The sequence below is a fragment of the Lithobates pipiens genome, unplaced genomic scaffold, assembly GCF_037356315.1.
Source record: "Lithobates pipiens isolate NorthernLeopardFrog02 unplaced genomic scaffold, aLitPip1_a1.2 Scaffold_8, whole genome shotgun sequence".
Lineage (NCBI taxonomy): Eukaryota > Metazoa > Chordata > Amphibia > Anura > Ranidae > Lithobates > Lithobates pipiens.
In genome coordinates this window covers 373,602,959-373,629,179 of record NW_027507903.1, presented here as the reverse complement: position 1 = coordinate 373,629,179, position 26,221 = coordinate 373,602,959, and the positions used below count along the sequence as shown (strand labels likewise).

Below are 26,221 nucleotides of genomic sequence, written 5' to 3'. Positions count from 1 at the left end.
GCCTAGATTAAGGCTTAACTGAAGGTCCAAGAAATATCTCCTAAACCTATATGGTTTAGGAGATATTTGCCCGAAAACAGGCACCGCTGTCTACGGCGCATGCGCCGTAGACAGCGGCACGCAGGCGCACTGAGCGCGGCATTCTCAACGACGGAGCTGCCGTGCGTGTCGGCTCCCGTGCGCATGCGCGGGAGTGATGTCATCACGGCTTCGCCGAATGACAGCGGCGGAGCTACGAGACCCCACCAACAAGATGGATGCGGCGGACTACAGGGGACAGCGGCGACTTCGCTGGCTCTTGTGTCAGGTAAGTGACACATAATGGACTACTATGAGATGCATAGTAGTCCATTATGCTTTGCCTTTGCAGGGAATGAAAGAGGAAGTAAACTCATCAGGGTTTACTTCCTCTAACAGGCAAGTCAAAATTCCTCATGTCAATCATACAGCACAGGACATAGCTTGGATATTCATAGACCCTGACACTTCCCCTAGCAATGACTAAGAGGGGCGGACAACAAGGCAAAAATAACTGTACAAAGAGGCCCAACAAAAAGGATCAATGAACGGAGTGCTGTTTCAATAACCTTGCAGTTGAAAACTGCAAAAGCAGAAGCTTGGATGTCCACCTGGTAGAATTTGGAGAAGGTATGAAATTAAAACCAGGTGGCGGCCTAGCAAAGCTGGACAAAAGGTTTGTTGTAGGAATGCCTAGGGTGCACTCACCAACCTAGTAGCATGAGCACGTTAGAGTGGGAGGGGTGTCTTATCTAGAGCAAACATTTCATCACAGGTCGCATCAGAATTATGTTTGCCCTCAAAGGTTGCAACTGTAAGACTATATAAAAATGTATCATAATAAATAATTGCCTCTGCATTTGTTTATCACTGGTTTTAATAATAACTTAAGCAGTGAATGGCGGGTGCAGACGGGTACGGAGCCAATTCCCACTCCTGTAGCAGATGAGGGTCACACACCATTGGTATCATCCACAAGAAAACTTATTGGAGACTGCTCAGACAGATCTTCATGGCAGAGCCAAGTCTAAGCAGTCTCCAATAAAGTTTCTTGTGGATACCAGGGGTTCCACCATTCTTTTCAACTGACATAGAATTTTAATATTCTCATATTATAGGCGTTGCTTCAGCGCACCCCCCTCATACTATCAGAAGTCAGGAGTCCCCCATTCTCCCCAACATCACAGTGCCCCCCCTTTACCTTGTGCATCCACCCACAGACCTTAAAAGAACTGAACTCTGTAATTTCAAAGCCATTGGTTTATAATTTTTAGAGGCTCAATGACGGGAAAGGTACCACTGGATTGGCATAGGGCGAATGTTGTGCCTATATTTAAAAAGGGAACAAAGTCTTTACCAAGTAACTACAGATCTGTTAGTTTAACGTCTATAGTTGGGAAGATACTGGAGAGTTTAATAAAAGACCACATAGATGAGTTCTTGCTGGAAAACAAAAAATATTTTAAGCGACAGACAGCATGGTTTCACGAAAGACAGAAGTTGTCAAACCCGATTTCTTTTTATGAAGAGTTGAATAAAACCATGGACAGAGGGGTGGCTGTGGACGTGGTATACTTGGATTTTGCAAAAGCGTTCGATACAGTTCCTCACACACGGCTCATGTGCAAGAAAGTCTCCAGGCTTGGAAATATTAGTTTGAAAATGGATAAAAAAAAAAACTGGCTAAGACAGTAGAGGTTAATGATTCTTACACTGAATGGTCTGACTCTAAACTAATCAGTGGTGTACTCCAAGGTTCAGTGTTGGGACCCTTACGTTTTAATATCTATATAAATGATATAGGGTCTGGGATTAAAAGTACCAAGTCCTTTCTTGAACTGGGAGGAGAGAGAGAGCGAGAGAGAGAGCGAGAGCGAGAGCGCCCCTGTACAAATTAGTAAGACCTCATCTGGAATATGCAGTTCAGTTTTGGGCACCAGTTCTCAAAAAGGATATTGGGGAACTGGAGAAAATGCAGAGAAGGGCAACCAAACTGATGAGAGGCATGGAGGAGCTCAGCTCTGTGGAAAGATTAGAGGAACTGAATTTATTCTCTCGAGAAGGGGAGATTAACCACTTGAGACCCGCGCTATAACCGAATGACGGCTACAGCGCGGATCTCCTTTTCCGGGACTACGTCTATTGACGTAGTCCCGTACACGAGCGGCCTGCGGGGGCGCGCGGCGCGCTCTGTGATCGGCGAGTCTATGAGACTCGTCTGATCACCGATCCGTGCAAGGGGTCGATCCCGACCCCTTATCACGTGATCAGCTGATCATGTGATATAACGGAGCCGGTAATCGGCTATTATTCCTCCTCGCGCTGACAGCGCAAGGAGAAAAAGAAAAGCCGATCACCAGCGGCCTTGATCGGGACATCAGCCCTGCTAGTGCCACCTGCCCCCTGCCACATTAATAAAAAGTGCCCCCCCGTCAGTGCCACCCAGCATCGCCCACAGTGCCACCCAGCAGTGCCCACAGTGCCACCCAGCAGTGCCCACAATCTGCAACAAAGGTGCTGCACCCCAGTGCCACATATCCGTGCCCACCAGTGCCCCCCATCCGTGCCATCTTATCTGTGCCCATCAGTGCCCACCAGTGCCCCCCATCCGTGCCATCTTATCTGTGCCCATCAGTGCCCACCAGTGCCCCCCATCCGTGCCATCTTATGTGCCCACCAGTGCCCCCCATCCGTGCCATCTTATGTGCCCATCAGTGCCCCCCATCCGTGCCATCTTATCAGTGCCCCCCATCCGTGCCATCTTATCAGTGCCCCCCATCCGTGCCATCTTATCAGTGCCCCCCATCCGTGCCATCTTATCAGTGCCCACCAGTGCCGCCCACCAGTGCCGCCCACCAGTGCCGCCCACCAGTGCCGCCTCATCAGCGCACTTCAATGAAGGAGAAAAATGACCCGTTTGCAAAATTTTAAACATGATTTTTTATTTTTTTTTGCATTTTTTTGTTTGTTTAGCAAAAAATAAAACTCAGAGCTGTAATTAAATACCACCAAAAGAAAGCTCTATGGTGTTAAGTTAGTTATTCACTTTACAGTCAACACAGAGAACAAGGGGGCACTCTTTACGCCTAGAGGAAAGGAGATTTCATCTCAAAATACAGAAAGGTTTCTTCACAGTAAGAGATGTAGAATAGACTACCTCCAAAGGTGGTTCTGGCCAGCTCAGTAGATTGTGTTAAGAAAAGCCTGAATTCTTTCCTAAATGCACACAATATAACTGGGTACTAACATTTATAGGTAAAGTTAATCCAGGGAAAATCCAATTGCTTCTTGGGGGTCAGGAAGTAATATTTTTCCCCTGCTGTAGCAAATTGGATCATGCTTTACTGGGGTTTTTCGCTGTGGATATAGGATTGGGTATATGGGATCGCTTGATATTTTTATGGTTGAACTATGTGGACTTGTGTCTTTTTTCAACCTATGTAACCTTGAGCTGCTGCCTGGAACAAGATGGGTGCGGAACTAGGAAGCAGGAAGTTGCAGGGTCTGGAGGAGGACCAGAGGGGCTGGAGTCAGCTGACTGCAGAGACCAGGCGGAGACTAAAGGATGTTTCAGGTGCACAGAAGGATGCTGGATCTGTAGGGGAGGCATTCTTTTGGCTTCAATGTTACTGACTGCTAAGAGTGGGGGAGGGGGAATAGGGGCAGCTACATGGAGAAGCATAGGATCTGAAGTTTTTTCTGTGGAGGTGAAGCTAAAGGTGGGGGGTGCTGCAGCTGAGGTTTGAGGGCCACATAAAATGACCTGGCTGGTCCTCAGGGCTTGTGTTTGACTAATTCTTTTGAGTGTGGACTGAGTGGATTTTAAAGCAGAATATCCTTTGCTCAGGCCCTGGAGACAAAACAGAGGGAATCTGTCATTCTTATAGAACCTGTGGATTTTACATAAACTGCTTTTCATTGTCTGGACTGTCAGCACTATGGCCAAAAGTAACTACTGAGTTTTGGCTTTGAAGATGAAGGCTGATAGCAACGGGGCACTGTTCTATTTGAGATAATAAAAGCCCGAGGAGGGGGGGGGGGTTAGGAACCCTGCATCGTGAAAATAGGATTTTTTGTACTCACTGTAAAGTTCTTTTCTCTGTAATTCACCGACCGACAGCTCCTCTCTAACAAAATGGGTTGTCAGCCCTATTCACTGAGATTACTAAGCAAAGTTGTAATACAACACTTCAGAAATTTTAGTTCCACCCAGGGGGCAGCAGTCCCTAGGCTACAACCCCCACAGCCTGCCCTAGCAAACTCAGTACGTCAACAAGCAGTATAACGTAAAGAGAAAAAGGAGGGGTGGGTGCTGTGTTGTCGGTGAATTACAGAGGAAAGGATTTTACGGTGAGTACCAAAAAAATCCTATTATTTTCCCTTATATTCACCGACCGACACAGCTCCTCTCTATAACAAAATGGGACGTCCCCAATCAGTGCCAAACGAGGGGTGGGAAAAAACAGCATTAAAAACTTTATCCACCATGGCAAGTGGGAACTAGTGAAACTTAACCCACAAAAAATAGCAGTGCGTGGAAAAACTGCCAAATAACCGGGTATCCTAAACAGGAGTGATCCCAAAGACCGCAACCAATTGCGGAAGTTATGCAACAGTGCATTAAAATAACAGTACTGCGTTTTTACTGAAAAAACAGGAAAAAAATTAAGGTCGCACATTTAACTGCAACTACACGGCCGCCTGCAAAACTTTGCGGCCAAAACAGGCATCAGCCGATGCACTGACGTCTACCTTGTAGAACTTAGTAAACGTATGGACAGACTACCAGGTCACCACCTTACACGCCCGAGTGACGACGCTTGGTGTCGAAAGGCCCAAGATGTTCAGATTGCCCTCGTAGAGTGGGCCGTGACCGGAAAGGGGGGTATCTGCCCCTTCAAGGCATAGGCTTGTACTACAATCTGTCTGATCCTGGAAATGGTGGCCAACGAGACGCCATGCCCTTCTTTGGACCAGCCACCGAAACAGTGAGTCTGACTTCCGAAAGGGAGCCGTGGCAGCCAAATACACCTTCAGGGCCCTAACCACGTCCAGAGAGTGAAGGGCCACCTCCTTGGGGTGCTTCGGCTTAGGACACAGTGATGGTAATACAATGTCCTCATTGACAAGAAAAGCTGAGACCACCTTCGGTAGAAAAGATGGTTGCGGACTCAACACCACCTTATCCCTGTGGATGACCAGATAGGGCGACTTGCAAGACAAGGCCGCCAATTCTGAAACCATCGTGGCCGATGTGATGGCCACTAGAAAGACCACTTTCTGGGAAAGACTCAACAGGGAAATCTCCCTGATATTTTCAAATGGCGGTTTTTGAAGCGCAGACAACACCAGGTTCAAATCCCATGGAGGTAACGGTGGGCGCACCGGAGGGACTACATGTCGTACCCCCTAAACGAAAGTACTAAGGAGTGAGATGTCAGGGGTCGTTGAAAAAAAGCCTCACCGATCATGTGTGGAGACATAGCCTGATCCCTCTCAATTTGAGCAGATTGATAGGCAACTCAGATTCTTTTGTCGACCAGAGGCCCTGAGTTGACTGAACCCCCCTCACTCCGCCCCAGCCAGATAGACTGGCATCTGCAGTGATCACCATCCATTTCAGAGGAAGGAACGATTTTCCGGACTGAATCACTGGGGACCTCAACCACCAGATCAGAGTCCCTGACTGGTTGGCTCACCTGGTTCTGTCGATCCAGGGACAGCCGAGACTTGTCCCATTTTAACAAGATCTCCTTCTGAAATACTCTGGTGTGGAACTGGGCGTAGGGTACTACCTCGGAGGAGGCTACCATGAGTCCCAGTACTCGCATGCAAAACCAGAGAGACGACCACTTGCGATTCATCAGCAGTTTTACCGCAGATCTGAGTCTGCAATTTGAAGGGAGAAAAACTCTTGCTTCCCTGGAGTCCAACAGTAAACCCAGGTACTCCAGACGCTGAGTCGGTACCATCTTCTTCAGGTATAACAGCCACCCAAATTTTTGCAGGGTCCGCATGGTGATCACCATATCCTCCTCTAATTCTGAGGCGGAAGATACTCTCAGGAGGAGATCATCCAGGTAGCCCACGATCGAGATCCCACGTTATCTCAGCAACACCAATACTGGAGCCAGTACCTTGGTAAAGACTCAGGGGGCTGATGCCAGACCAAAAGGATGACACACAAATTGGTAATGGGCTTCCCCGACTGCAAAAACGCAGAAACTTTTGATGCCGAAGGCAAATAGGTACGTGCAGGTACGCATCCTGGATGTCTAAGGACACCAGGGAGTCCCCTTGATGGAGTGCAGCAACTACTGAGCGAACTGATTCCATTATGAACCTCTGCACTTTTACAAAGTGATTGCAGGCTTTCAGGTCCAAGATCAGACGTACCCCTTCCTTCTTGGGAACCACAAACAGATTGGAGTAGAATCCCTGGAAGTGTTCGAATTCCGGAACTGGTACAATCACCCCTCGATTCAGCAAGTCCCTCACTGCCTTTAACAGGGCCTCCCGGCGAATCGGGGATACAGGTAAGCTGGAGGGGAAGAATCTATTTGGCGGCCAAGAGAGAAACTATCTTGCAGCCTGTGGAAATCAGATCGCAGACCCATTGGTCGGATAGCTGGGAGGACCACCGGGCTGAAAACTCCCAAAGTCGACCCCCCACCCGAGACATGGGTGGGGGCAAACCTTCATGCGGTAGCACTTTTATTCGTAGGCTTGCGGTTCCAGGGACGTTTTTGACCATCCGTGGGCATCCTGTTGGGCACGTTTTGTCAAAGCACCGGGGCGGACGAAAAAGCCATTTGTGAGCAGAAAAAGAGAGCCCTTGCCTGCGGCGTGGCTCTTTAGCTTTCCTAGCCTGTGGGAGTAGTGTACTCTTACCACCAGTGGCATTTTTAATAATGTCATCTAACGAGACTCCAAAGAGCCTGTCGCCAAGGAAAGGAAGAGCCGTCAAGGCTTTCTTGGATGCCTGGCCAGTAGACCAGCATTTTAGCCAAATCAGGGGCCTCAGCACCACAGCTGACCCTGAAGCCCTGGATAACAGAGGGAGAGTATCCAGGGCCGCGTCACATACGTACTTAAGGCCTTGCACTAGTTGGTCTGCTAGTTCCACGTAGACAGGGGAGGCCTGTTGCTCTCCCAGTTGGCGGTGCAAAAGTTTTGGCCACTCAGTCAGCACCTGCGACACAAGTGCGGATGCCAGTACAGGTGCGGCTGACCCCACAACCGTAAACATGGAACGAGCCACCGCCTCGGCCTTCCTGTCCGTGGGATCCTTGAATGCAGGAGTCCCCTCAACTGGGATCGTGGTTACTGGGGGGTCCACGACCGGAGGAGCCAACCACTTTTTGAGAAGGCTTTCCTCAAAAGGTTGACACACCACCATGTATTTGGGGACCGCAAAGGTCCGTTGCGGGTGACCCCATTCCTTGTAAATGAACTTATCAAAATAAGTCCGATACGGGAACACCTTAGGTGAACGTGCTGGCTTGCGGGACCCAAAAGAGACCAGTACATCAGCAGAGGTACCCGCTGGCTCCTGGATCTTCAGGGTATCACGCACAGCTGTGATAAGTGCTCCAACTAGAGCTTTGTCCTGCACGGACGGGGACTCATCCTCGACCTCGACTGTCCGAACAGTCCTGGTCAGTGTCATCTGACAAGACAGAGCAGGGGTCACCGGCCTCAGCAGGACCCAAGTCTGTCAGCTCTCCCCAGAGGGGGGGGGGGGCACTTTTCAGCACCTTTCTTCCCACGTACCACCTCTGTCTTGGCAACGAACTAATTGAGGACCGCCTAAGGGTGCCCATAGGGACCACACAGTCCGCAGGTGACCCGGTTGCAATTGCCTGGATTTCGGGGGAAGAAACACCAGTTTCTGAAGCCATGCTGACCCTACCCTGTCTGCCACCCGAAGGGGACTTAGGACAGTGACAGTCCCACCCTCCTGCTGCCGCTGACTGAGGGGCTCTAACTCGCTGGACTCACCATCCTGAGCAGTTCTGCACTGTATTACAGCAGTGCCTGTCAATCCCGAGCGCTCCCAGATGCAGAGATAGCAAAACTGTCGGTGGCTGGTCGCACGATCGGTGAACGATCGGTGAGCGATCTGACACGTGTCCAGAATCACAGGATAAACCTCCCAGCGCTCTGTGATGACCAAACAGGAAGCTGAGGGCACATGGGCTGCTGCTAGAGCACAAAAAACGTGGTCCGGCTACAAGAAAATGGCCGCCAGTGTTCTAATAGAGAATCGCTAGGAAAATGGCCGCTTGAAGCCAGAAGCATGTCTGACCCTTGCCCATATTTAAAATGGCTGCCGATCAGTGCTATGAGAGGCTAGACAGCGCTTAACCAACACAGGGGCAGACCACACAAGCATCCATCGGGACTAAGCTGCAGGACCCAGGCCCCCCATACAGCTAAACCCCCAGGTGAGAGCCCAGGGCACACCATATAGCATCATGGCGAGGGGAGTTAGGGACCGGGGAGAGAAGAGGGGGGTGAGGGGGGCCCCCGAATCTACCTCCCGGGAAATGCCCAGCTGCTCCACCCTGCCAAGACAGCGAGAGCTGTACTTGCCAGTCCTGAAGAGCTGAGGGACATCCCATGGTAGTCAACTCCTGATCAGTACAGGGAAGACTACTGGCCCGGCATACTGTGACGCAGACATCAGTAGCCCGGTCATAAGTATGCCCCGGAGCATAAAGCTCACCGACCACCTCTGGAGCGGAGGTATGTCATGCTGAGCTGTAGCTGCAACCTGCACACGCTCGATGGCTGGACTGGGGAGACTACAAGGATAAGTGAACCAGCCTGTCACCCACCCGGCTGTTGAAAGGAGATCACCGGATCATTCATGTTGCACAAAAAGCCAATCTTCTGCATCAAAAAAACACGGACCTATGGGCCCGCAGGGTTCCTAGGTGCATCTCCTTCACTAGGCAAAATAAAACTGAATCTGCTAGGGCAGGCTGTGGGGGTTGTAGCCTAGGGACCGCCCCCTGGGCGGAACTAAATGTTCTGAAGTGTTGCATTACAACTTTGCCCCAGTAATCTCCAGTGATAGGGCTGACAACCCATTTTGTTACAGAGAGGAGCTGTGTCGGTCGGTAAATATAAGCGAAAGCACTTTTTAGGGGTGAAACATGTTGGAGTTGTGATCTGGATTAATCAAACTGAGGCTGCGCTTATCAGCTAACCACTTTAGGGTCAGGTGAGGTGTGTGGTGGGGTTATTTCTTCCAATTTCTGCAGTGTGGTTTTGGTCTGGACACACCTTTCCTTAGCCTGCATCCTCACTAGTCAGCGGCATTCACCTCATTGGACCTTTACAATCTGAGCAGGGACCCTTAAGCATTTATCATTGGTCACCCTAAGAAAAAGGGGTTTAGGAACCTCGTGTTGCGGAGGCACTTTTCCTCCCATGACATCTTGTCAAGTGCCTCACCAATGTGTGAGGAGACACTTGCAAGCAACCTCAGCTGTCCAGGGTTTAGCATTAAAGCAATTTTGGAGATGTGTGTCATGCTTCGTTGTAGGGTATTAATGAAAACTAGTAACAAAGAGGGGAGTTCTTGCACGTGCTCAAAGTTCAGTCCTGGAATACAGGATCCTTCCGGTTATTCATTGCTCTAATTCAATTAGCTATGGTCTGGCACACAAATAGCAGCAGTAGCCAGTTACAGCTGGGCCCAGAAGGTTAAAACATGACAAAAAATGCTCTGTCAGAATCTTTAAAGGATAAATTCAATAAAATAAAAAATAAATAAATGCACATCTTTTTTGCAGGTAAAAACATGTGCATTTATTTTTTCTTCTATTAGGAGCCTGGGAAGCATTGCACCTATGATCCGTAGATGGCGGGTGCAATGCAGGGTTCCTGCAGAATGTCAGTGTAAGCTGCCTGAATGGGGTGGGCTCAGCCTCGCCGGTCAAGGGTTTTTATTTATTTTTTTTATTTTTTATTGTGAGAGTTTGGGGAGAAAATCCTACTTGCTGTCACTCTTGTTGCGGATCGGGGAGAGGATACAGCAGTGTGAACATGTTGCATCCGTTTTTAGGGTGGAACATGTACTTATACATTAAAAAAGGGGACATCTTTTATAGACATAGTAGGAAGTTAGTTTAAAAAAGGTAAACAAAAAAATAAATAAAGACTCCTCAGTTCCTAGTGCGAGTTGACCTCTAAACCCACCCCTGCCCTCCTGCTATTCCGTGTGCCATCAAAGTTAGTGAGCACAATTACTGCCAGCCCATCTGTTGTAACAAGCTATACTACCGGTATGTTTTTTTATTCTGCAGCTAAATACCTTAATTCACATCGCTAATGTGCAGACACATTAACTCCAGGCTGGCATCAGAGGGAATCTCAGGCCCTCCGCTATAGTCCTTAGATCGGGGGAGGAGAGCAGCAGGAGGCAACATGACCGCACAGCGGCAATGTGAAAAGTTTAAAGGTTTGAGAAATGTTTTGAAGCCTCTTCTAACACCACACTTCTAGGTCCTCTTCATTTTCTTCAATGCCTGCATCCTCTAGACTAGAGGAGGCATTTTACGTTCCAAATCTGGCAGAGACAGTGGGGATGGAGAAGAAGCTTGGTACTTTAATGCTCTGAACAGTGATGGCTTTATTAAAGCCATAGTTGTCCATGAAAGTCTGACAGATGCAGAGAATGGTGTTAAAATAGGGCCATACTCCAGTGCAAGTGAAGCATCATTCTGAGTGGTTGAAGTGCTTTGTAGGCCCTTGAGCAGACAATGTTAGCCTTAACTTTTAGTTCCCTTGCCTCTGGTTTCCGTCACTGCTATTGGTGGAGCACTCACGGAGTTGGGTATGGAGAAAGGTTAATAAGTGCATCTGTGAAGTAGTAGCAGAAACCAAGGTGTAGACCATCCTATAGCAAAGTTATTGTGACAAAAGTGAGGTAGGGAATGCTTGAGTACCCTACAAAAGGGCTCTAGGAAGAAGTGGTGGCAATAGTGTGACTTAAATCATGCCATAACACCTACTCATCCACCCGAGACTACGCTTTGAATGATGTAATTTTAGAGCCATGGTTTGAGAAGTTTATAATAACCAATTTCCTGATATAAATTAAAACTAAAACCAAGATTTAGGAAACCTATTCTGTGAGGCTACAGTATCAGTTAAGTAGATTTAGCACCTGTCTTACCTGTCCATTGCCCTGCTCTCAGGGTTCAAGGCTTTGCATGTCACTGTGGACATACCCCCTTAAGGGGCCTTCGGGGTCTGGGTTCCACAGTAATGGACCATGATCCTCGACCTGAATATTAACCTGCAACTAACTACAAGTATTTCACTGTGTCAAGATGAGCACCCAGGCAGAATCGCGAGTCTGAAGAGAGATTACAGGCATCGCCCACAGTGCGACAGTCTGGTTACACCTCCCAAGGTTTTACTGAAATTGCACCAATCCAGATACATGGTGTCTATTGTTCTGTTAGAAGACAGTAAGGAACCGATTAAAACTTTCTTCCTTTTTTTCCAACTAGTAAAGCATGTATTTTCTATAAGAGCAAATCGGTCGATCACCTTCAGGACACTAGCAAAAAATTTGGGGTAGGGTTACAGCGGTACACCCAGGGGGTTGTAATCAATAAAAAAAACTTTGCCAATGTCCAATCACCTAAAGGCACAAGTCTATGAATTTCAAGCCAACAATTAAGATATCTTGGTATTTTTAGTAAACAGGGTGTAGAAATGCCCGCATATTTGCAGCTGTTGCCAGCATTCCTTGCATGAAGCTCCCAGTCAGAGGATCACATACATACGAGAGCTTCAGATTCCTGTTACATTGCTTAGACAAGTACCAGCATTTTTGGACCTGCTGCAGACTCGCCTCTATCAGCTTCAGGATATCATATAAAAAGGAACGATAGACAATATTGGGCTCAGCATGCAAAAAAATTTGGTATAACAGCAGAGAAAGTAGAGATGGGGAAAATGGGGGGGGTGCCGGAAGCAGCAGTTGTGACCCTCAAACACAAGCATCCGACACCTATAAATGTGGGCTTCCGGTTAACCTTATAATAATTTTAATTTAGATAGTACAAATTCCTTACAGAGGGAGTCCACTGGAAAAAAAATATACTACAGCTGCTGACTTTTAATAAATGGACACTCATCAGTCCCAGGGTCCAGCGATGCCGGCAGCCGAGGCCGATCGATCAGCTCTCGGCTGCTGCCACCGCCATTCTCTGTGAGGGAATCAGGAAGTGAAGCATTACGGCTTCACTTCCCGGTTCCCTACTGTGCATGCGCGAGTCGTGCAGTGCAATGGGAATGGTCCGCGCTGTCTCTGGGACCCGTGTGTGTCCCAGCAGACATCGTGCCAGGACAGGAAACAGCATAGACTCCCGGGCATAGACTCCCACGGAAGTGGGTGCAAATACCTGTCTTAGACAGGTATCTGCACCCCCCTGCCCCCTGAAAGGTGCCAACTGTGACACCGGGGGGGCGGGCGGGGGGGAGGTTTCCGATGAGCAGAAGTTCCACTTAAGGGTGGAACCCCGCTTTAAGTGGGGAAAAGAGGCAACCTTGTACACACAATCAATACTAAAAACACAATTTTTCAAGGATTTAAAATAAAGTTAGGTCTGAGGGAAATGTCTACCTAGTTGTGTAGGTCACACCATACCTTACAGTGGAGTCTGAAGAGCCCGTAACTATGACTCGCTCATCATACTGTAAACAGAGGACTGATCCAGTGTGGCCTGTTAGAATTTTTAGACATTCCAAAGTCGTTTTATCCCATATCTGCAGTGAAAAACACAGAAATCATTTAGAAGCTTATTAACATGTTGAAACAGTTAAAATAGTCTAACAGATGTCAACTCTAGAAGCTCCTTTCACATGTCAAAAGAAAACGAAAGCAGAAGTAAAATTAAGCAACAATCTTACATTTTTTTTTATTTTAACATTGTAGTATACAAATGAGAAAATTTAACAAAAATAAACATAGGCATTATCCCTAAATTGGCTGCAAACTTGTAAATACTTTAACAAGATGGTATGCCCATAATCTAAACAGTTTAAAATGGTATTAAAGTTGAATTATAGGCTACAAGATTAAAACGGCTCCCAACCACCTATTTTAACTACCTTGTACAAGGAAGATGCTTATACTTACCTATTCTCAGGGTGCTCAGGTCCGGTCACGTGATCAGCTTCCAGTGGTGGCTTCAGGGGTGAGGCAGGACAGTCGACAACAGATGCCTCATAGTGAGCCTGTGGGCAATGCCACCGTTCAGGCATTTCAGCCGTTTGTCAGCAATCTCTCTTCTCCCCTGAAGCCAGCCACCATGGAGTGCACATAACTGGACCGGAGCGCCCTGAAAATAGGCAAGCACCCTCCTTTTCAGGGTAGTTAGAAGCGAGATGGAAGCCATTTGGGGCTTAAGTAAAGCATGGAATTTAACTTTTAATTTAAAAATGTATATATTGCAGCTTACTAATCATTAGATGTGGTCACTATTAGTTTCACCTCAGTTTACACCCGGTGATCTGGCTATTAGCACACCTCATGCATTAGGGTGCCTACACTCTGTGAGGAGGAGCAACAGACAACTTTGGACAGCAACATTATCAGTTTTGAGGGAGGGTGCCATTACATGTGTTAGCAGAATTAGATACACTAACAAATTGAGCCAAATTCCAGTTAACGCTTTTTAATCTGTTACAGAAACAGTTTATTGCCTTTTGGAATAAAGGTTTTTCCAGAAATAAAAGTTGATCACTGTAAGCAGCCATGTCAGTTTTAAATGGTTTGTTTCAACGCTAACTGCTACATCTGCAGGTCAGCTTGTTCTGCTGAAGAGTAGCAAACTTGCTGGCAGGATCACAAGGTGAAGAAGCAAGCAAAATGCATTTTAGGTTGGATGAGGAAGATATCCTTTTGCCCATAGCAATAGGCCAACTGCTTTAAATGGCGAGAAAATGAATAGCTTTGAAATGGTTATACCCAGCACCGCCTACAGTAGAGCAGTGGATCAAAGAGGTTAAAGCCAATCCCCAGTTATAGAAATTAATTGATCAACGTTGGGACTGGCCACACAGTTGAAAAAAATGTGGGGAGCATGGCTGAATACGCCAAAGGTTCCACCCGCGACTGATTAGAGATGGTGCAGAGACCACAGGCATACACTCACAAGATTCTCAAAATATAGGGATTTTCAATTGCTGATGGACATATTGAAAAGTCCCAAGTCTATCTGCAATAAAGGGGTTTAAAGCCATCCATACCTGGATCAAAATTCAGCTGGTTCAGCAGGGACTGGCTCAAATTTAGATCCATGTATCGGCTAGCTGATAGCCTGTCAGTTTTTTTCTTAACGATCAGTGCCAACAGCTATAGCCAGTCAAAAATCCAATTTCTCAATTGTATATTAAACTGCACAGGATCCTAGTCTGGCAATTGAGATGTCCAAAAGCTATACAGAGGAGACTGAAACACAGCAACCACCAATCAGAATGCCTAACAACTTGGCAAAGAGAAGGCTTGAAAACTCAGCAGCGTGTTGTCCCTCTGCCGAGAACCCGGGGCAGAGGGACAACGCGTCGTCACCGTTGGAAGTTCCAGGGCTCAGGTAAGTAAAACGCACAGGATGCATTAAAGGGGGAAGTTTTTTCACCTTAATGCACAGGATGCATTAAGGTGAAAAAACACAAGGGTTTCAACCCCTTTAAAGTAGCTGCAAACCTCTGAAATTAAAAATTAAGAATATCTTCCTATAGTGTATATGTGCCTCTATCCAAAGCACCTAGTGCGATTTCTGTCTGCTATGTTATTCCTCTGCTATCTGCATCAGTCACCTACGAGTTTGATGCGTTACATCAGATCACTGCCCCCTGTGCCTGCTAGCTCAGAAATGCTGTGTAAAATGTGTGCTTTAAAAAGCTGGAGAGAGGGGGCTGCAGGGATTGACAAATTTGCTTTGAATCTAAGCCAGTTTTTTTAACCACGTGCCTAATGTTACTTGCACCCACTTCCTGCCCAGGCCAAATTTCCAGCTTTCAGCACTGTCACACTTTAAATGACAATTAGTCATGCAACACTGTACCCAAATTACATCTTTATCTTTTTTTCCCACGGTTCTCTTTTGGTGGTATTTAATCATCAGCATGGTTTTATTTTTTGCTAAATACATGGAAGACCAAGAAATTAGAAAAGCTGCACTACTGGGCCCTGATGAGGTTACACTGATGGGCACTAATGGGGCAGCACCAATGGGCACAAATGAGGAGGTGTTGATGAAGAACAGGCAGTGATAAGGCTGTACTGATGCGTTCTAATGAGACTGCAGTGATAAATGCCTATTTGCTGTGTTTCTCTGCCATAAATACAATTTATTACGATTCGGCACTGCGCCGCTTTAACTGACAATTACACGGTCATGCAACGTGGCTCCCAAACAAAATTGACGTCCTTTTCCCCCCCACAAATATAGCTTTCTTTTGATGGTATTTAATCACCCCTGCGGTTTTTCTTTTTTGCGCTATAAACAAAAATAGAGCGACAATTTTGAAAAAAACTAAAAAAACTTTTTCCCTCAGTTTAGGCCGATACGTATTCTTCTACATATTTTTGGTAAAAAAAAAAAAAAAAAAAAAATCGCAATAAGCGTAATAGCGGCGATCAGTGATTTTTATTGTGACTGCGACATTATGGCGGACACATCGGACATTTTTGGAACCATTGTCATTTATACAGCAATCACTGCTATACAAATGCACTGATTCCTGTGTAAATGGCACTGGCAGTGAAGGGGTTAACAGTGGGTGGCAGTGTAGGGGTTAAGTGTTCCTAGGGGTGTGTTACTAACTGTGGGGGGCTGGGCTTTCATTTAGTGAACACTGATCTCTGCTCCAATCACACGGAGCAGAGATCAGAGTCACTTGTTGCTAGGCAGAACGGGGAGATGCTGTTTACAGCGGAATCTCTCCGTTCAGCCGCCCCGTGAGACGGGGGTCCCGACCAGCACGCAAGCGCACCGCCGGCGGGCGATGGCAGGGCGGCATTAAAGATTGGACGTACCTGTACGCCAATATGCCTGCCCGTGCTATTCTGCCGACGTACATCGGCGTGCGCTGGTCGGGAACTGGTTAAATGAGTTTTTAGATTACACAAAATGGGAGTTTAGGGCATCTGAATTTATATTTAGGATTGGAGGGACAAATATGTAATGAATTCCCCTTGAGGAAAAAACATGCATTTCCCCTCTGACAAAGTAATCCTAGTATTTGTCTAACAGGGTACCAAAGGAATTGAAAGGTTGCCCTGGGTCAACAAAGCATTTCACAATATGTCAAAATATTATTTAGCCCTTAATCATTTGAGAAAATGAGATACTGATTAAACCATATAAGGGGAAAAAAACATTGGTGTTAATGGACAACCTACAATATGTGGAAATATGCCTTAGGATCTTGAAGAAGACAAGAGAAAATGGAGTACTGTCCATGATACATTTTTTATTTGCACTAACATACAATTTTTCAGGACACGCTTTCGGATTATGTCCCCTTGAAGAATAGAGAGTGGTATTAGTGAATACCTATTTTGGTGGATAGCTCATATAGCTCAGGTGTCATCTATAAAGAGATCAGGGGATTCATTTGGATTCAATTCCCAAAAGCCCCACAAAAACATGGAATGCCCCACTGGGAGATAGGAAATGTAACTATGAAAATATCAGTCTGGTGGTGGCTTAAAACTTTAAAAACTCATGGTATACAAATCAAGTAAAAAAAATAAATTTTAAATTAACATCAGTCATAACATTATGACCACACTACCAAATCTTGAGTAGGCCTTGCTTTTGCCTCCAAAACAGCCCTGACCTGTCGAGGCATTGACTCCACTAGAACTCTGAAGGCAAAGTTATCTAGCGCTGAGTTTTTAGTAGCTGAGCCTTCAAGTCTCCACCAGCTTAACTTCTTCCCATAGTGCATATCCCGGTGCCATCTCTTTCTCAAGTAAGCAATGCACACACACCTTGCCATCCACATGATGCAAGACATGATTCTTCAGACCAGGCCAACATCTTTAAATGCTCTGCGATTCATTTCTGATGCTCAAGCGCCCATTTGTAGGAGATTTTGGATGTCGACATGGGTTAGCATGGGTACCCTCGAGCTATGCAGCCATCATAAACAGAACGCGACACTGTTCTGACACCTTTCCATTGTAACCAACATTAACTTTAACAATTTGAGCTACAGTAACTCTTATTGTATCAGACTACACGGGCCAGCCTGGACTCCCCAGATGCATCAATGAGCCTTCCATGACCCTGGGCCCAGTTTTACTTCCCTGAACCACTTCAGGTAGGTCCTGACCCTCTGCAGACCAGGAAGATCTCACAAAAGCTGCAGTTCGTTAGGTGGCTCTGAACCAGCCATTATAATTTGGCCAGTCACTCAAATCCTTACGCCCATTTGCTCTGCTTTCAACAGCTCAACTTCAGGGAAAACATGTTCACCTGCTGCCAAATATATATCACACACTTTCTGATGCCATTATAAATCAATGCTATTCACTTTACCCATCAGAGGTCATAATGTTATGGCTGCTAAGTGCATATCCTTAGTGGAGCATGGCTGGTGGCCGGAGATGTGGAGGAATGCTGTTTAAAAATTCTGGACCATAGCAGATTTTTGGAGTTAATGCATATTGTAAACAATGGAGTTACCAGCTAAGGACCTTTAGAACCATGTATAACTGAACCACCTGAAAACGGATAGGTGCATTTTATTTGCCTTTATACTCACTCCCCAGCCCCCCCATTATCCTTTATGGGAAGGATAGCAGTTTAAATAATGAGAAATGGTAATTCTGTTTATTTCTCTAAACAGTGATGGTTGAACTAATTACAGCTATCCGATAAATTGAGGATTTGTGGCCATCCTGATTATTCCTTGAGAACTAATGGCGTACATACCTCTGGAAAATTATGGTATATTCAAACCTGTAGGTGAGGCAAACCTATGTGAAATATTAAATATCAAATGTGCCGTTTACCATTATAATTTTACTTATTTGCACTAAGATAGTCTGTTAATCTCCTGAGGAAGTGGCCGATATAATCCACGAAACCAATCAAGAGAACAATCCTTTCTCCCTCGCTGCACATAGGGAAGAGCATTGGATACTTGTGTACAATTTTAAGTATTATTACGTAAGAGGGATAAAGAGATAAAAAGGGATACAATTTGGATAGGGCAAGTGAGCCTTAGCAGGGTTTTTAAAAAAATGAAATCTTTTTATGACGTTTTATAGATTTAGTAATGTGCATTGGTAACTCAAAAGTCCCATATATGGGACATGTTCCTTATGTTTCACCTATTTTCTAAAAGCATTTCAAGTGGAAGTAAACCCTCATATCCTCTGCAGCCAAGGAGGCTACCATTTTAGCCTCTGTCTGATGTGAAGTTGTCATGGTGCTGCACATGTAATCAGTTATGACACCAGCCAATTAATGAGAGAGCACAAGCAAATGATAGTCAACATATTTATCAGTGTATAACACGCACCCCAAGTTTAGGAGGTCATTTTAAGGAATTCCTTTTTTTTTTTTAGGAGGGAAGTTTAAGGGAAAAAAAAAAACATTACATTTAAATGCCCATCAATGCAGCCTTATCAATGCAATTTGCACCCGTGTCCACCATTTGCACCCTTGTCAGTGTCATATGTAGATTTGTCCATTATTTGCAGCCTTGTCAGTTTAATTGTCAGCTTTTCCTTTCAAAAATGGTGCCGCCGAGATACAGAGCCTGATATCCTGTGTAGTTCTTGGCAGCTGTCGGCAGTTCTCAGCCACCTTCCGCCGTTCTCAGCAACTTTCTGCCCCCGAGAACAGCCAAAAGCCGCCGAGAAGAGCCAAAGTCGGCCGAAAGCCGCCCAAGACTCACAATCAGCAGGGGATCGGCGTATAACATGCACCTACGATTTTCCCATGATTTTAAGGGGAAAAAGTGCATGTTATACGCCGATAAATACAGTATATTTACATCAAGCCTTGAATGTAACTGCTTTGGGAAACATTAATCAATGGGTGTCGTTCTGTTTTAACCACTTCAGGACCGCCGTATTGCCAATGTACGTCAGCACAATGGCACAGGCAGGCACAATCACGTAGATGTACGTGATTGCCTTCCAGCGGGTGGGGGGTCCGATCGGACCCCCTCCCGTTGGATACGACGGTCCGGTTCCCTCCAGGAGCGCTCCGTGATGAGGGGATGGCCGTTCGTTTTCGGCCACCCCCTCTGGATCGCTCCTGGCCAATGAGAAGCTTCCTCCCACTGTGTATTGTTTACACAGGAAGTGATGTCATTCTCCTCGGGGCGGTCTTTTTGACCGGACTACGAGGAGAAGACTAATAGTAAGTGTGCACCAACACTACACTGACATGTAGGTACACACAGGCACACAAACCCCCCCCAATCCCCCCCCCCGATCGCCCCCGCCCCCCCTGTCACAGTGTCACTGATTGCATTGATCATTTCTTTACTGATCAATGCATTCAGTGTCAGTTGTGACAGTAAAAACTGTCAGGACAGTTAGTGTTAGGTCCAGGGTAGCCCCCTATCACCCCCCAATAAAGATTTAACCCCCTGATTGCCCCTAGAGTTAACCCTTTCACCCCCTTTTGCCAGTGTCACTAAGCGATCATTTTTCTGATCGCTGCATGTGTCGCTAGGTAGCTAGTTATTTTTTTAGGTTCACCGCCAGGTTTTTATATCGCTAGGTACCCCGATATACTACCCAATAATGTTTTTAACCCCCTGATTGCCGCTAGTTAACCCTTTCACCCCCTTTTGCCAGTGTCACTAAGCGATCATTTTTCTGATCGCTGCATCAGTGTCGCTAGTGTCGCTAGGTAGCTAGTTATTTTTTTAGGTTCACCGCCAGGTTTTTATAGCGCTAGGTACCCCGATATACTACCCAATAATGGTTTTAACCCCCTGATTGCCGCTAGTTAACCCTTTCACCCCCTTTTGCCATTGTCACTAAGCGATCATTTTTCTGATCGCTGCATGTGTCGCTAGGTAGCTAGTTATTTTTTTAGGTTCACCGCCAGGTTTTTATAGCGCTAGGTACCCCGATATACTACCCAATAATGGTTTTAACCCCCTGATTGCCGCTAGTTAACCCTTTCACCCCCTTTTGCCAGTGTTACTAAGCGATCATTTTTCTGATCGCTGCATTAGTGTCGCTAGTGTCGCTAGGTAGCTAGTTATTTTTTTAGGTTCACCGCCAGGTTTTTATAGCGCTAGGTACCCCGATATACTACCCAATAATGGTTTTAACCCCCTGATTGCTGCTAGTTAACCCTTTCACCCCCTTTCACCAGCGATCACAGTATAAGTGTCACTGGTGACGCTGGTTAGCCAGTTAGTTATTTAGGTTCCCCGTCAGGTTTTTATATAGCGCCAGGGACCCCCATATACTACCTAATAAAAATTTGAACCCCCTGATTGCCCCTAGTTAACCCTTTCACCACTGATCACCGTATAAGTGTTACGGGTGACTCTGGTTAGTTTGTTTTTTATAGCATCAGGGCACCCACCATTTATTACCCAATAAAGGTTTAACCCCCTGATCACCCGGCGGGTGATATCAATTAGGTTTTAGGGTCAGGGTCTGCGTCGCCCCAGGCAGCGCTAGGTTAGTGCCAGTACCACTAACACCCACACGCAAAGCATACACCTCCCGTAGTGCTATAGAATCTGAACAGATCAATATCTGATCAGATCTATACTAGCGTCCCCAGCAGTTTAGGGTTCCAAAAAACGCATTGTTAGCGGGATCAGCCCAGATACCTGCTAGCACCTGCGTTTTGCCCCTCTGCCCAGCCCACCCAAGTGCAGTATCGATCGATCACTGTCACTTACAAAACACTAAACACATAACTGCAGCGATCGCAGAGTCAGGCCTGATCCCTGCCATCGCTAACAGGTTTTTTGGTAGCATTTTATATTTAAATCCGGAAGGCAGTGCTTGGTTTTCGGGGTCCCGTACGTGGCTAGGCTCCCAAAAAGTCCCCCACATGTGGTATCCCCGTACTCGGGAGAAGCAGCAGAATTTATTTTGGGGTGTAATTTGACTTCTGCCCATAGCATGTGTGAGCAATATATCATTTAGTGACAACTTTGTGCAAAAAAAAAAAAAGTTTGTAATCTTCCCGCAACTTTTGGCAAAATATAAAATATTCCATGGACTCAACATGCCTCTCAGTAAATAGCTTGGGGTGTCTACTTTCCAAAATGGGGTCATTTGGGGGGGTTTTGTGCTATTTTGGCATTTTATGGCCTTCGAAACTGTGATAGGTAGTGAGGAGTTAAATCAAAAATTTGCACCCTTAGAAATCCTGAATGTGTGATTGGTTTTCGGGGTGCCGTGCGCGACTAGACTCCCAAAAAGTCCCACACATGTGGTATCCCCGTACTCAGGAGAAGCAGCAGAATGTATTTTGGGGTGTCATTTCACATATGCTCATAGCATGTGTGAGCAATATATCATTTAGTGACAACTTTGTGCAAAAAAAAAAAAAGTTTGTAATATTCCCGCAACTTGTGGCAAAATATAAAATATTCCATGGACTCAACATGCCTCTCAGTAAATAGCTTGGGGTGTCTACTTTCCAAAATGGGGTCATTTTGGGGGGTTTTGTGCTATTTTGGCATTTTATGGCCTTCGAAACTGTGATAGGTAGTGAGGAGTTAAATCAAAAATTTGCACCCTTAGAAATCCTGAAGGTGGTGATTGGTTTTCGGGGTGCCGTGCGCGACTAGACTCCCAAAAAGTCCCACACATGTGGTATCCCCATACTCGGGAGAAGTAGCGGAATATATTTTAGGGGTGCAATTCCACATATAACTATGGCATGTGTGAGCAATATATCAATTTTTTTTTTTTTTTTTGTCATTATTCAATCCCTTAGGACAAAAAAAATAAATATTCAATGGGCTCAACATAACCATCAGCAATTTCCTTGGGGTGTCTACTTTCCAAAATGGGGTCATTTGGGGGGGATTTGTACTGCCCTGCCATTTTAGCACCTCAAGAAATGAGATCGGCAGTCAAATTAAAAGCTGTGTAAATTCCAGAAAATGTACTCTAGTTTGTAGACGCTATAACTTTTGCGCAAACCAAAAAATATACGCTTATTGACATTTTTTTTACTAAAGATATGTGGCTGAATAAATTTTGCCCTCAATGTATGACTAAAATTTAGTTTATTCGATTTTTCTTATAACAAAAACAAGAAAATATCTTTTTTTTTCAAAATTTTCGCTCTTTTTCCATTTATATCGCAAAAAAAATAAAATCGCAGAGGCAATCAAATACCATCAAAAGAAAGCTCTATTTGTGGGAAGAAAAGGACGCAAATTTCGTTTGGGTGCAATATTGCATGACCGCGCAATTACCAGTTAAAGCAGCGCAGTGTGAAATTGGAAAAAGACCTCTGGTCCTTAAGGTGTTTATTGGTCCGGGGCTGAAGTGGTTAATTTAGGAGCATGGATAAGTTTAGTGAAAGAGCCTGCTTTTTCCGTGCTGGTAAAGTGCTTATTTGGGAGAAATTAATGGACTTGGGCAAAAGGCACGGTCTCAAAAGAAGCAACTTTTAGGCCTAGAACTCTCATGCAGAATCTTTTGCTTGGTATGTTGTCCAGGAGCAGACCAAAGTATTCTAGGCGAAAAGAAGGTTGGAGAGCAGAGTTAAATGGACTGCCCAAGCGAATTGTCCTGTGGACATTTTGTAACAGACCGGGAGAGGAGTTCTTTAGAAGATCTAGATAGTCCATGACTTGAATGTCCTGGGTTTTAAGCAGGACCAGCAGAGGTGACAAGACCTTTGTGAACACGCTATTAGCAGATGGTAGGCCTAAGGATAATTCAACAAACTGAATCATGGGTAGAGAAGACAGGTGCTACACACTGAGGAACTGGGCTCCTGAGGAAGAGTTTTTTTGGGAATCTTACCTTGTGAAATAAAACTGTTCCTCTAGAGTCCTCTCTGAAAAAATTGTCAAGCGTCTCAAACAGGCATTGGCCTTGGAAGGGCATACGTGTGAGGCACCTTTTGCAGGCAGCTTCAGCTACCCAAGCTTCAGGTCAGGGATCCTCAAACTATGGCCCTCCAGCTTTTGCCAAATTACACACCCCACGAGGCATTGTATAACTCTGACATTCATAGACATGACTAGGCATGATGGGAATTGTAGTTCCTGAACAACTGGAGGGCCATAGTTTGAGGACCCATGCTTTAGGTCATAAGATTCTGGGCATATGAATGGATGTTAGGGCCAGTCTGAAAATGTGTCTTGTGACATGTTCCAGTGCACCTACACAAAAAGCAGGGCAGGAGACAATTGCTGTAATCGTTCTGTAACTGCACAATACTGAAATACAGGTCATGTCGGCTTGTGCATTGTCCTTGTTTAGTTAACCGAAGTATGACATACTTAAATCGCAGCGAAAGCTGGTTGCAGGGCCTGCAAGATTAAAGTGCTTTTAGGAGTTTTCACTCAAGTTTTCTATTTGTAGAATCCTTTAACCACTTAACAACCGCCCATTGCCGATTAACGGCTTCAGGGCGGTTGTTTAACTCTGAGAGGCAGTTATTTAATGGCCTCCCAGAATTCTGCTCTCGCGCGCCCCCTGGAGCGCGCACACAAGATCATCCATGACCGCCGGGTCATCACGGATCACGGTAAACGGCTGCTCGTCGCGGCCGTTTACCACGTGATCGCTCCGTCAAATGACGGAGTGATCACTTGTAAACAAAACTGTGTCATGTTATGACGCCGGTTCCTCCCTCCCCCTCTCTGTACCGATCGGTACAGCGGAGGAGAAAGATCGGTGTCAGCAGCGATGTGGGCTGCATCTGCAGTGCCCAAATCGCTGCTCACCGAATTTAACCACGCAGTACCCTGCCAATACTCTGCAGTACCCTGCCAATACCCCGCCATAAATTGCCATACCCAGCCATACTCGGTGATACCCAGTGATACCCAGCCATAGACGCCCCCCCCCCCACCCCTCACCGCCCTCCGGTGCTTCTACCAACTCGCCAGTACGATCAAAGCCAGAATCTTTTTTTATTTTATTTCAGGCTTCCCAGCCTAGAGGTGAGATGTGGGGTCATATTGACCCCCAGATTTCACTGTAAAGAGGACCTGTCACCCCATATTCCTATTACAAGGGATGTTTACATTCCTTGTAATAGGAATAAAAGTGATCAAAAATGTATTTTTGGGGAAAAAAAAAATGTCAAACTAAAATAAAGTAAAATGAAAAATAAAAAAAATAAAAAATTTAAAGTGCCCCTGTCCCCATGTGCTCATATGCAGAAGCGAATGCATACGTAAGCCCCGCTTACGTATGCATATGAAAACGGTGTTCAAACCACACATGTGAGGTATCGCCGCGAACGTTAGAACGAGAGCAATAATTCTAGCCCTAGACCTCCTCTGCAACTCAAAACATGTAACCAGTAAAAAAAAATTTTAAGCGTGACATGTTCGATATCCATTTACTCAGCATAACTTCATCTTTCACTTTATGCAAAAATTGGGCTAACTTTACTGTTTTTTTTGTTTTTTTTAAGCACAAAACAGTTTTTTTCCCCCAAAAAAACGCGTTCGAAAAATTGCTGCGCAAATACCGTGTGAGATAAAAATTTGCAACGACCACCATTGTATTCTCCAGGGTCTTTGCTAAAAAAAAAAAAAAATATATAATGTTTTGGGGTTCTCTGTAATTTTCTAGCAAATAAATGATGATTTTTACATGTAGGAGAGAAATGTCAGAATTGTCCTGTGTGCTCCAGAACGCCTGATGGCGCTCCCTGCATGTTGGGCCTCTGTATGTGGCCACACTGTGTAAAAGTCTCACACATGTGGTATCGCCATACTCGGGAGTAATAGCAGAATGTGTTTTGGCGTGTAATTTGTGGTATGCATATGCTGTGTGTGAGAAATAACCTGATAATATGACAATTTTGTGGAAAAGAAAAAAAAAAGGAAAAAAAAAATCTTGATGTTGCAAAGAATTATGGGAAATAATGACAACTTCAAAAAACTCACCATGCCTCTTACTAAATACATTGGAATGTCTTCTTTCCAAAAAGGGGTCATTTGGGGGGTATTTGTACTTTTCTGGCATGTTAGGGTCTCAAGAATTGAAATAGGTTGTCAGTCCTTCAGGTGTGATCAATTTTCAGATATTGGCACCATAGCTTGTGGACTCTATAACTTTCACAAAGACCAAATAATATCCACCAATTTGTACTTATTTTTACCAAAGATATGTAGTAGTATAAATTTTGGCCAAAATTTATGAAGAAAAAATTACTAATCTGCTAAATTTTATAACAGAAACGAAGAAAAATTCATTTTTTCGCAGAATTTTCGGTCTTTTTTCTTTTATAGCACAAAAAATAAAAAACTGAGAGGTGATTAAATACCACCAAAAGAAAGCTCTATTTGTGTGAAAAAAAGGACAAAAATGTCATATAGGTCCAGTGTTGCATGACTGAGTAATTGTCATTCAAAATGTGAGCACCAAAAGCTGAAAATTGGTATGGTTTTTAATGGTGTTTAAGTGCCCAGTGGTCAAGTGGTTAAAGAACACCTTTAAGAGGTACATAGATGTGATTACCGTATTTATCGGCATATAACATGCACTTTTTTCCCCTGAAATAAGGGGCAAATCAGGGGTGCGTGTTATACACCGACCGCGTACCTCGGAGGGGAACGAGCACCGCCAGAATTCACCGAGCAGTCATCTCCTCTCCAGTCGGCTCTCACGTCACACATACACAGTCAAGCCTCTGCCACCGGCATTGGACCAGCGTTCTGTCAATCACAGGAGCTGGTCCAATGTCTATGGTAGAAGCGGGACTGTGCGTGTGTGTTAGGTGAGCCGAGTGGAGAGGCAATGATGGCTTGTTGATTTCCTGATGTTCAGGCTACTTTGATGAGAGATGGTGAGGCTGCAAATTAGACCAAATAAAATGGTATTGATCAGGCTGCAGATGGACATTGATGAACACTGACCCTTAATTTGTTTCAAAGTTGTTATTAAAAAAAAAAAATGTTTTTTCCTGAAACGTGCATCTTAAAATTAGGGTGTGCGTTATACGCTAATATTAAGACAGACACG

General features: G+C 45.3%; 1 protein-coding gene across 7 annotated transcripts in view; it reads right to left on the bottom strand.

Moving 5' to 3' along the window:
* Nucleotides 1-26,221, bottom strand: part of FBXW11 (F-box and WD repeat domain containing 11) — a 445,866-nt gene that overhangs the window by 179,190 nt on the left and 240,455 nt on the right. For all 7 annotated transcript variants that reach the window (XM_077473614.1, XM_077473613.1, XM_077473612.1 and 4 more), the window contains one exon: nt 12,692-12,810. In XM_077473614.1, coding sequence (XP_077329740.1) covers nt 12,692-12,810 — 119 coding nt within the window. The remainder of the gene's footprint in view (nt 1-12,691; nt 12,811-26,221) is intronic.